The sequence below is a fragment of the Microcebus murinus genome, chromosome 12 (genome assembly GCF_040939455.1).
Source record: "Microcebus murinus isolate Inina chromosome 12, M.murinus_Inina_mat1.0, whole genome shotgun sequence".
NCBI classification, from domain to species: domain Eukaryota; kingdom Metazoa; phylum Chordata; class Mammalia; order Primates; family Cheirogaleidae; genus Microcebus; species Microcebus murinus.
Window position 1 is genome coordinate 27,601,053 of NC_134115.1, and position 12,511 is coordinate 27,613,563.

General features: G+C 40.6%; 1 protein-coding gene across 10 annotated transcripts in view; it reads left to right on the forward strand.

Moving 5' to 3' along the window:
- The window catches only part of TRPM3 (transient receptor potential cation channel subfamily M member 3), a 529,331-nt gene that overhangs the window by 334,971 nt on the left and 181,849 nt on the right, over positions 1 to 12,511 (forward strand). For all 10 annotated transcript variants that reach the window (XM_020289309.2, XM_076008638.1, XM_020289312.2 and 7 more), the window contains one exon: positions 1,519 to 1,642. In XM_020289309.2, coding sequence (XP_020144898.2) covers positions 1,519 to 1,642 — 124 coding nt within the window. The remainder of the gene's footprint in view (positions 1 to 1,518; positions 1,643 to 12,511) is intronic.

The following is a 12,511-nucleotide window of genomic DNA, read 5'->3' on the forward strand; positions in this document are numbered from 1 at the left end:
ATCATCCTCTTTTTCTAAATGTGTATATTCTTGATATAGGTCTTCCTCATAGAATGGGACAGAGGACAGGGTGACCCAATCCTCCTCCCTGCTGAGTGACCTCGGAGGATCCTTGGTATAGTTCTGTCATGGGGAATGCCATGTCCTCAAAGTAGGGATACCATAATGTCCAATCTAATGCATTCAGGGGAACCTCACACAACCCAGGGCATAGAAGACCACTGATATGAAGACATTCTTAAACCTCCCATCTTGCCCTTTTTTAAGCAATAACATTTGTCTTGCTTTCATGTTGATAAAAATTTCACAACTGCTTGCTCAAGTAGCCACAGTGATGGTGAGAGGCAGTGGTATGGTGCACTTGGTGTAAAAAGCATCACCATGGTATAGTATAAAGAGCACTGGACCAGAAGTCAGAAGAACTGGGTTCTGGTTCTGGCTCTGCCATGTATTTGCTGCATGGGCTTAAGAATTTGGTTCTTTCTGGCTAAAATGTCCTGCCTACGAAGTAGGATAAATCTCTTGTCTGTAGGGTTCCTGTAAGCAGCAAGTGACAAAATAATTTATTTTTCTATTTTATCTGGGAGTTGCTGATACTTCAGTGATGAAAGCAATTTGTAAAGAGTAAAATACTAGGAAAAATATGGTAACTTAGCTACTGATCCTTTGAGCAGTTTTATCATCTTTATATTGAGTAGTCTCTGTTGTTAATAAAATGACTTTTCCTTCCCTGCTATTTGATAGCTGGTAGAGAGAAGGAGCCACCTTCTCAACAGGCTAGTGAGAGAGAAGTTAAAATTAGTTGTGATTAATATATAGTCAAGACATAATTGAGCATTGATTGGATATGATGTACCTCCCCTGTTTTCATTCATTCTTCTATAGTATAAAAACTATCTTTTAATAAGATAGCCAATATGATACCACCTTATTCAGACTGTTTTTTGCTGTAACAGAGCAAAAGCTTGACATAAAAATGATGAACTGAATCCTAGGCCAAACAGGCTACCATCTACATGAAATGATTTTAGAGGAAACATAACTCCTATCTGCTTGCTGATGTTGGAAAATCCACTAATGAGATACAATGTTTATTTTCACCATTAGAGATGGTATTGCAATCTCAATCTCCCTTAGGAAAATAATATGATAAATTCTTACCAAGATGCAGTTGACTAATTGAAGACATCTTTATAAAAGAACTTGAAGAAGAGAGCATTAGACACATGTTATATGAGAAAAAGAAAGAGAGAGAAAAAAGAACTAAATCAATCTTACTATTTTATTAGGTTAGACATGAAAACGGATTTATTTGTAATAACACAGCAGTTTAATTTATAAAAGCATAGCAATTTAAATTATCACATTTGAAATAACCATTGTAAGAAAAATTGGGGAAGAAGTAACTGCAATCTAAAGTAAACCCTCATAATGCTTTCTTGGGTTCTATAATATTTCTCAGACATATGTACTAAATAGAAGTTAATTGACCTGGTTTTTCATTGTTTTTAATTGCAGACTCATAAATGAATCTTTGAGGGACCAGCTATTGGTGACTATCCAAAAGACTTTCACATACACTCGAACCCAAGCTCAGCATCTGTTCATCATTCTCATGGAGTGCATGAAGAAGAAGGAATTGGTACGTAATTCCTCATGCGTGGCCGGGTCCTCTCCACATTCCCAAACATTTTCATGAATCACACACCATTTTCTCTTTCTGGCTAAGCTTCGAACCCTCCTCAGGCTCCATTGGCTCCCGAAATTTCCTCCTCTAAATAACTAAGACAGGAGCTCTTTTTCTGCTCTAGATTTAATGAAGTGTGTGCAGCAGGGTTTTAGCATCATTTCCTTTTGGAGCTCGTCCAAATGCTCTGACTGCACCAACCAAATGAGTTGAAGAGAAGAAATAGGTTTCCTCCTGGAAAATGCTTCAGCTGATCCTCTTAGATTTGGGGTTTCATTTCACTTATGAGAAATGAATCACTGATGTGCTTTGTGTAGAATGTCTTTAGTGACACAGGTTCCAGGCAAATCTGATCATGTGTGCAGGCAGAAAAGGGAGAAATGTACTCAAGGAATGCTGGAAAGGTCTGTAGTGTCTGACATGTTCTTTAGTTGCTACTAAAGCATTGCTTCCATCAGAGCAAAATGTCTTACAAATGTGGTATAATCAGAAACCCTCTGTTAAGGTGAACAGAAATTACAGGAGCTAACATTTAACAAGCACTTGTGATATGCCAGGCAGGGAGCAAAACCTTTATACATATTGTGTGATCTTTGCAGCTGTCCTGATAAAAGTGGCATAATTATTATCCTCACTGTACAGATGAGGAAACTCAGACTCACTTGCCTAATAAATGAGGAACTAGGACTCAAAACTAGTGATGTTTAATCTCTGTGGGAAATATTTTTACTTTGAGATTGTCTCCTTGAAGTCAACGTAGTGAATCTTCCACTCGGGGTAAGTTCTCATCAGGCCAAGAGAGAATGTTCTCAAAGATCAGGTGAGCCCAGCTGCTCACAGGGATGTCAAAACATTTAGAAAAAGAGGAGGAACTGGTTAGAGTAGACAAGACTCATTTCTGGAAGGCATCCACACAGCCTCTGTGGGAAGCCTTCCAGCAGCTTCCAAGTTTGGGATGAGAGGAGTGGAGATGAGGGACGCAGTCTGGCCACCCCAAATCAAGAAGCCAGCAAGCACATGGGGCACACAGTCACGACTGCTGTCGTCTCAGGAAAGCCTCTCCCAACCCTGAAAGTGCCACCCGTGTGTGATATCCCCCAATCTTGGATGTGGTTAGCTCATGGCCTTACAGCTCACGTGCTTCTCCACCCAAGGAGGTGCTGAAACTCTGATCTTCCACATGTGACAGTGGAGTTTTTCTTCTGCGTGCTGATGGTTTTCCAATGCTGCCTGAGAAACCTTACCAGAGCTATACATTTCCACAGTGCTACCAATTTCCTAGAAAGGCAGCGAGGAGCAAAATTCAAAGAACCAGCTGGAAGTCATAAAACCAAATGAAGCTGAATGAATTCCTCTGAGCATTTCATGGAACTGCTCTGTGGGATTCGGCCTAATCATCATGTCATTGAATCATGGCCCCTGCTGAAAAAGTCAACTGCATAGCAATGCAAGTTATGCATTATAAGCAATGTGAGGTATTCTGGGCTCCAGGTTAAGGAACTGTGTTCTTAACAAGCAGTACATTATCTTATCTCCACATCTGAGCTAAAACAAATGAGAAATTTTTAAAATTATAATTACAATATAATTGCAATAGTTTTCATTTCGGAGGGACTGTTTATGAGCACAGAGAGTACTAGATGCCCTACAAATGAGGCAGACGTGAGGCAGGTATTGCTTTTCTCCATTTGCAGGGCAGGGGCCGGCACTGAGAGTAGGAGAGATGAGGAGGTGGCACACAGCTAGGAAGAGCCGAGCTAGGACTGCCTTGCTGTAGAATATTACTCACGCATCAGGCAGCACACAAAACAAGAAAGCATTGCACAGTGGAGTTCCTCTTTTATATCCTTCAAAGTTTTTTTATTCCCTTTACAAACTATATGGTGCATAATATTATGAGCCCAATCAAACCACTGCCAAGTTCAGCTAAGGGATTTGGTTCTAGAGCTGATGAGATATATTTTTCATCCAAGCACCTAATGAGCTTACAGAATAGAGACCTGCACTGTGGATGCATATTGATTAATAGCTTGTGAAACCTGGGCCTCTGGGTGGTGTGGCCTCGTGGAAAATATGGGCCCTGCATGGTGTCCTGGTAGGTGGCTCAGTCCCTCATGTCACCATACAGAGATACTGCCATGCTTTCTACACATTTCATGTAGTGCTTGAAGAAATTCACTCATTTCTCTGCTTGCGCAAAACCTGTTTTGCACCCTCTGAGAAGATATGTCCCCGTAAAATCCAACCCATGAGCTAAGTTCACATCAATGGTTTCACACTAAAAAAAAAATTAAAATTAAAGAGATAAAAACTGTCCACAGCATGTTAATTTGGAAGCAGATGTAAGGGATCAGGACTTAGCGCCCCTCCACACTCGTCCTTCTGTAGAGGGATCTGTGCATAAGGAACATCAAGGAAAAGAGGACCCTGGGTCCTGAAAAGAGGACCCACGATAAGGCTGACCATGTGTGTAGAAACCACAGAACCTTTTCGTTCCAGAGAGTAGTGCCACCCCCTTCTCTCCCGTTGCCTCCCAGAGCTCCTGTTGGCCCTCTGAGCTCCTGCCAAGGGTTGTCCCATCACCATGGCAACCCCATGCTGGGGCAATCCATTGGCCCTTGATACCCTAGAGTGAAGGGGGAGGGGCAGACTCAGCATTGTAAGCCCCACGGTATGTGTGTCCCGAACAAGTCGTGGTGGGTGACACCACCAGGCCTGCTCCTTCCTCACCACCTCCCACTTCCACACTGGTGACTCCTCTAGTTCACTGTCCTCCCCTGCCAGCTGCTGGGCCTCTCAGCGTCCTGTGCGATTCATCTTTCTATCACTTCCCGGTCACACCTGGGAGTCATGTCTCCACTCAAAGCTGATGCTGCTCCAAAATCTAAGACATTTAAATTCACTCCCTGCTCCAAACACAGCTGCCCGCTCTCCCCTGCTCCCATCACTTCATTCGCACTGAACCTGAACTTGGATGCCGGGCTTCCCTGTAACTCACTAGCCTGAGATCAGACGCTTCAGGTAATCTACATGGAAAGATGTTTAAAACTGTAGTTTTCTTTTCCCTGTGCCTTCTTGAGAGTCCGTGCTATGTATTTCCACTCCCCCCACATCTGAGTTTGCTTACCTGTTTACTCCTCTATTCTATGTACCGAATGCTTCTCTGTATCATTCCCAGAACTGAGTCATGTGGTTCTAATTCAACTAGGCTTTCGATAATGCTGAGCAATCCCTGTACTCGTCTCTGGTGGATAGCCATCCCATTCCCTGCAATCCTCGCTCTAAACCTTTCATATGCTTTTCAAGTTTCAAACCACATCCACTTCCCCTTATTCTTTTTATAGATTAACATTTTAAATGCTAATCCTCGGTTGCTGCGTGTGTTATTAGATATCTTTTCTCAGTTTGGGGCTTGTTTCTTCACTATATTAATGGCGTCCTTTGATAAACAGAAATTCTCAAATGTAATGTGCAGTCAGGCATGGCTTAAGGACAGGAATACATTCTGAGAATTGAGTGGTTGGGTGATTTCATTGTTGTGAAAACATTATAGAGTGTATTTACACAAACCCAGGTGGTACAGCCTAGTGCACACCTAGGCTATGTGGTATAGCCTATTGCTCCTAGGCTACAAACCTTTAGAACATGTTACTGTACTGAATACTGTAGGAAATTGGAACACCACAGTATTTGTGTATCTAAACATAGAAAAGGTACAGAAAAAAGGCAGTGTTATAATCTCATGGGACCACCATTATATATGCAGTGAACTGTGGAACAAAACATTGTTATGCAGTACATGTCTGTAGTTAAAGTTTGTCAGCCTTTTCAATGTTTTGTTCTTCTTGCCTCTTGTTTAATAAACCCTTCCCTATCCAACTGTCAAAAAGATATTCTTCTATATTTTCTTCTAAAATGTATTTGGTTTCAAACCTGTCACATTAAATCTGTAACCCAAAAATTGATTTTTTTTTGTATATGGTATGAACTAGGAATCCATATGTTTGCCTAACTGACCTTGCACCACTTACTGAATGGTGCATCCTTATGTTGCATCATGCCAGCTCTGTCCTCAGTCAACTCCCCACACATGCATGAGTCTTTCTGCCTTCTCTACTTGTCTAGTCCTGCCCCAGTGCCCTACTTTTCTAATTGGCACATAATAGCTTTACAGTAAACCCTGATGTATGACAGGGCAAGTCACACTCCTTGTTATTGTCCAGGATTGCCAACTGCTTTAGCCCTTTGCTCTTATTTATAAATGTTAAAGTCGGGCTTGTCAAATTGCACACACGCACACACACACACACACACACACACACACACATACTCTGTTGGGATGTCGATTGAAATTACATTGAACTTAGAGATTCAATCTCCTCATGCTCAACAGAAAACTTATTTAAGCTCCCCCACCTTCTTCCCCTCTACCCCCATGTGACTGTATCTTGGTCAATGCTTTTTTTCTTCTATCTGGTAGCAGAGGAAGTAGCACCCCTCTTCTCCTCTAAGATCAGTCTCTAGACTTAAAGAACACCTCTCATCACTTTGCACTTCCTCTGTGATCTTGCCCTAGAAAATGTACATTTCTTGAACAGTAACCCTCTTCCTTACTCCCTCTGCAGTGGGCTCTACTTTCATCTTTTCCACCTTCCTAAAGCTTCAGTGACACTGCGTTTTTCTGCTAGTCCTTCAACTTTTCTGTTTCTCTTCCTCTTTTCCTTGCCCTTCTTATTGACTTTGTCCATAAATGCAAACATTACCTAAAGCTTTATTCTTGGTCCTTTTTTCATTTGTGTCATATTTTTAGAGAAGTAATTTAAAATCTCCTACCATTGGGGATCGTATTAATTTCTCCATGAAATTTTGTCAAATTTTTGCTTTATGTATTTTGAGATTGTGTTATTAGGCTCAGAATTTTTTTTTTTTTTTTGAGACAAGGTCTTGTTCTGTTGCCTGGGCTAGAGTGCAGTGGCATCATCATAGCTCACTGTAGCCTCCAACTACTGGGTTCAAGTGATCCTCCTGCCTCAGCCTCCTGAGTAGCTGGGACCATAGGCATGCACCCTAAGACCCAGCTAGTTTTTCTATTTTTTGTAGAGACAGAATCTCACCATGTTGCTCAGGTTGGTCTTGAACTCCTGGCCTCAAGCAATCCTCCTACTGTGGCCTTCCAAAGTGTTGGGATTACAGGCATGAGCCACCATGCCTGGCGAGTTATTTTTCTATCATTATTCAGTGACCTTATTTATTTCTGACAATGCCTTTTCCTTATATTTCAGTTTGTCTGATCATAATACACTCACACCAGCTTCTTTTAGTTCATAATTTCCCACTATAGAAAATTTCTATACTTTTTCTATTTTCTATTTTCAACTTTACTGTATCCTGTGTGTTACGTTAGTTTCTTGAAAATGGTATAAAGCTTTTGTTTTTAACGTCATATTAGAAGCTCTGTTTTTTAAATGGTAAGTTTAGTCTCTTTGCATGTATTTTATACTGTTTACCCTGAATAACTTTTTTCAACTTTTTCATTCATTCATTCAATAAGATAGTCTCAACTGCTGAGTCTCATTTAAGTATTTCACTATAATACTCTTTTTTTCTTGGTAATAATATACATCTATTGGCTTCAACAATAATTCACAAAACTCTATGCCTGGCCCTAACCTTTCTCTCCCAATCTCCACAACCATAATTGCAACTTAGAGTTGGATGTCTCACCTGGTTGTCCCATTGTTACTTCAAGTTTAACCTGTCCAGGAACAAAATCAACCTCTCCAATATCCTCAAGTGCCCCCAAACCTTCACCTCCACAAGGCTTCCCCTTCCAACTCTTGTTTCATTTCCTCAATCTCAAAAGCTTCAGCTCTTCTCTTTTTCTCACTGCACTCCAACCAACCAATCATTGCCCAGTTACTCGGATTTTCTTTTGGCGGTATCGTTCACACTTGCCTCCTCCACCTTGATTTCGGCACTCCCATCCTGGTTCAGATCCTTGTTTCTCATCCCAGGGTCACTGCGATGGGTTCCTACCTGGTCTTGAGAGGGAAACCTTGTTCTCCTACTCTACGCACTGCTCCAGGCTTGGTCTTCTCGAGGCCCCCTTCTGATTTTGTAACTCTTGCTCAGATGGTTTCAGGGACTTCCTTTTGCTACTGACTAAAGTCCATAGTATTTGTTGTGGATTTTGAGGCCCCCACAGTCTAAACATGGTGTGGAATTTCGTCCTCACAATCTCCATTACCTCCCTCTACCACCCTGTTCCCCAGCCAAATAAGCCAGGCTTTCCAAACTCCCATAGTTCCCTTCACCAGGAAAACCATTCTCTCTGCTGCCATTTCTACTTGCTTAAATCATATGCGACTGCAAACATCCAACTGTGACATCTCACAATTGCTTCCTATGATTTTCAGTAGAAAAGTGCATGGTATAATCTTTCAGGTTCCCTTGTGGCCTACGTCTACACTGCTCACTGGTGGAAGCTGTTACACATCATGGCTCCCCCGGGGTCCCTGGCATGAGTTATTATGTGTGTAACCACTGTTGGATTAGTGGTTATCATAACCTGGATTAAATGGTAATCGTTTTAAATGAGATACCTGCAGTGGCTGGTGAGAAAAAGAGAAGGGAGAAAGAGGGGAAAGGGAGAGATGGATATAGGGAGAGAGAGAAAGAGAGAAAGAGGATGAGATTTCAATAACCACCATTAAATCTACATCTGGGTCAAATGGACTTTATCCACTATGCTTCTCTTACACAAATGAAATATTCATATGCCAGACTTCTTTTCCCATAAAGGTGAAATGTGAGCTCATATTTAATTATGTTAGAAGATAAAAATTAAACACCAGCAATTTTGTCCTAATTTGTTGCCTTCTCCATGATCACTTCATTTAGTAACAGTTGGTTATAAAATATAAGGAATAATCTGAATTTTATTCTTCTTACCTCAGAACCTAGAACACTGGCATTTTCCTACCCTATTATTATATGGTGTTTGGCAAATTACTTCAACAATCTTAATAACTAAGGTGTTATTTATAATTTCTTAACCCCACCTTGTAGTTTCCAAAATAAGGGAGCAATCCAATGGCTTATTTTCTGTTATACATTGTTTATTGGAGCATTCATGGCATGAACGCAAAAAGAAAGAAATTGCTTTCTAATCATAATTTGTGTGGTAAAATTAACTTAACATCTTAATCTCCTGACTATTTCTCGGAAGCTTTTGTAATGTACTTCATAGCTTTTATGGTAAGATAACATGAGCTTCCTACTTACTTTTTTACAGCTGGTTCTCATTGGCAGTAATGATTCTAAAATCAAGAAGCAAATATTGCTACTAGAGTAGTAAGTCTGTTTATTCAGTTCATCAATTCAGGATGCATAGGAATTAAAATAAATTGATTTTTCCTTAAACATCATCAGTCAAGAAGTTTCAACGACCATTGCCTTAGTCTGTTCAGGCTGCTATAATAAAATGCCATATTGAGTGGCTTATAAACAACAGGCATTAATTGCTCACAGTTCTGGAGGCTGGGAAGTCCAAGATCAAGGCTATGGTAGATTCGGTGTCTGGTGACACTTCCTCATAGATGGCACCTTCTTGGTGCATCTTCATCTGGTGGAGGGGCAAGCAAGCTCCCTCAAGCCTCTTTTCTAAGGGCACTAATCCCATTCATCAGGGCAGAGCCCTCATAACCTAGTCACCCCTCAAAGGCCCCACCTTCTAATACCACCACCTTGGTGATTAAGATTCAAGATATGAATTTGACGGGGACACAAATATCCAGACCATACATAGCAATCATATATACATCTACCAGAAGACATGGAGAAGAGGTAATTTGGGGGCAGTGAGAGGGAACTTGGTGTCTACCTTTGTTTGAAACATAATGGACATACAACTTAAGAAGCTAAACTTAAACTTCACTGTTATACTCTAGCAGCTAAAACCATATAACCCCATTATCATCACATTCTCATATAGATAGGACACCTTAAAGTAAAGAAAAGCCAAGAACATACAAAATGTGCTAATGGACATTAGCAAAGATATTAATTAGGTCATCACTTCTGTATCCTTTTCAATAATTTCTCTGTAGCATCTGACACTGTCAACCTCCTCTTCCTTCTTAAAGTTGCCTTCCCATGGAGTCCATGTCAGACTCTCTCAATTTTTGAAATCTTTGTCACTTTCTTTGTCACTTGTCTTGTAATTCATTTTCTATTTCCATTGTTAGTTTCTCTTCGTTCTCCCCACTCTATACATAAGTGTTTATCAAAGATCAATTCTTGGTTCTTTTCCCTTTTGTTCACTATTATGACTTCCATTACCATTTTAATTGAGACAACTCCCAAATGCACAAATACCTAGCCTTGCCATCCTCCAAGCTCTTGCATTTCCAAATTCCACACTCTTGCTCACACCCTCATTCTTCCTTGCCTAGACTATTGCTATTTCCTATGAACTTGGTTCCCCTAGTACAATATTCTATCCCCTTCCCAACAATTCATCCTGTATACTGCAAGGCTTAGCACACTTTTCTGTAAAGAGGCGAATAGTAAATATTTTAGGTTTTGCATACCACATGTATTCTCTGTCAAATACTTTTGTTTCTTCATTTGCTTACTTATTTTTAAACAATACTTTAAGATATAAAAACCACTTTCAGTTAACTGGTTATAGAAAAATAGACCATGAACCAAATTTGACCCACAGGCAGTGGTTTGCTGGCTCCTTGCTGCAGTAATGCCTGATATTTCTTACTGAAGCTAGAGTCAATCACATCATTCCTTTGAATGTAAAGTATAATGTTTTGCCTCTAGTTCCAGTTTTAAATTCCATTGCTTTTTTATGAACCCTTCACACTAACCAAACTGATCTTCTTACAGTTATTTTTAAATTTTTTATTTCCCTACATTTTTGTTCAAGCTTAGAGCACTCTATTTAGTCATATCCAACTACCAAACACATGCACATATATGCATGTGGGCGTACACACACACAGCTGGAATCCACTTAATTTCTTTATTTGTAACTTTGTTGTGGTGTTTGTCAATAATACTTTAAGAAATTTATGTACATCTCTAACTTTATGTATGCTTTTAAGAGCAGAATCTGTCTGTTTCATTATTCTATGTTTTCTTTGCACTTACTCATGCCTAGTTGTGCTTAGTACCATAGTGTGTACCCAGAAGACGTTCAATAAATCTTTGTTTAATAGATAAGAAAGTGAATTAATGAATCCAGATGACTATATATTAGTGATATGATGAATATTCAGTTTCTATAAATTTTATTAAAATTTCTGTCAGGGTAGCAGTCTGTTCTCGGTTCTCAGTGTGCTCTTGGCATAAGAAGGACCAGACACATCAGAGTGTCAGGTCCAGCCTCTTGGTGGAGTGTTATCCTAGTTCTTTGGCTCCTTGCTTTGAAAAAATCACAAGCAGGGCCAGTGTGATGGAGTGATCACAAGGAGGAAACAATTTCACGAGAGTAGCTTTATATTATAAAATGAAACAGGTCTGTCTCTGTGAGTGGAGAGAGAGACAGACTGACTCACTGACTCACTGACTTACTGACTTACTGACTAACTGATTCCCTCTCTAGGAATTCTCGAGTTGTTGTTTTTTATTGGCCTATTCTGGGGAGGGGCTTTCAGCAGCTTTGGGATGTTATCAAATGATTAGCAGGTGTTCTCAAGGTTGTATCTGCCTATGTGAGCTCCTTCTCTAAAAGCCCTACCTGGGGTGGGGGTGCGGTGATGAACCACAACGTAGATTTAAGCTAATGACATAATAATTAGCCTTAGGTTACTCTAGGTCACTTTCCAAATCCTATTATGCTTAGGCTGTGCAATTCCCAGATTGGTAAAGCATTCTCTCCTTCCCCAAGTATAGCAGTTACTTGGGACAGGATTAAGGGTGGGGCAGCACCAAAACTGAGTGCCCACCCTTATCCTTCTTCCCAAGTGGGGCAATTGCTGGACCCAGCACCAAAGCAGGGCACACTTGTCCCTAGAAGAGCTGGAGATCCTAGCTATCTACCTAACATCTCTACTAGCACAGTGACACATCCCCTTAGGGAATTACAGATTTGATTTATGGACTTAGATTTGATTCAGACCCATCCACTAAAGTTGCAGGACCCAAGGAGGCAAGCTAACGTGGTGATTGTGAGGGGCAAGCTCTAGAAGCAGGCACCCCCAGATCCCAATTCTGGCTTCATCACTCAAGTGGCTTAGCTTGCATTACACCCCAGGATCCTCAGCTTTAAAAGAGAGTGGTAATAATCCCTATGTGTGCAAGGATCTGCCATACTTGGAGCTTCCTCCTTTCTGGTCTGGACCATGTTTTGATTTTTGTTTCACCCCAGTGAGACAAATATCAATATGCCAAAAGATTAAGACTAGTCTGAGGGTTTCACATGCCCTGTGTCCCCTACCAAATGCAAGACCAAGTAGTATCCAGATATTACATGGCTTCCTGTCTTCCGTATAAGGGTTCCAGGCTCCAAAGCTTATGAATGTCCCTTAAACACTGCAGAAGACAAGAGAGCTATTGTCTGTGCCTTGCTGATGACTCTCTGGAGGCCCAGCTCCACTACCAGCCAATGCAGGGAGATTTATTATTTTTATGAGGGCATACAATAGGATGAAGGCTATGCTTCCATCCAATCACAACTCTCCTACCACATTTAGGAAACTGAGGACCAACTCTCTACCTATCTTTTCACAGATTTATAAAAATGAAGCCAGCGTGATTTCTAAATAAAGAAGTTTCATCTCTTTTCGCAGATAGACATCCAATATCTGGGAA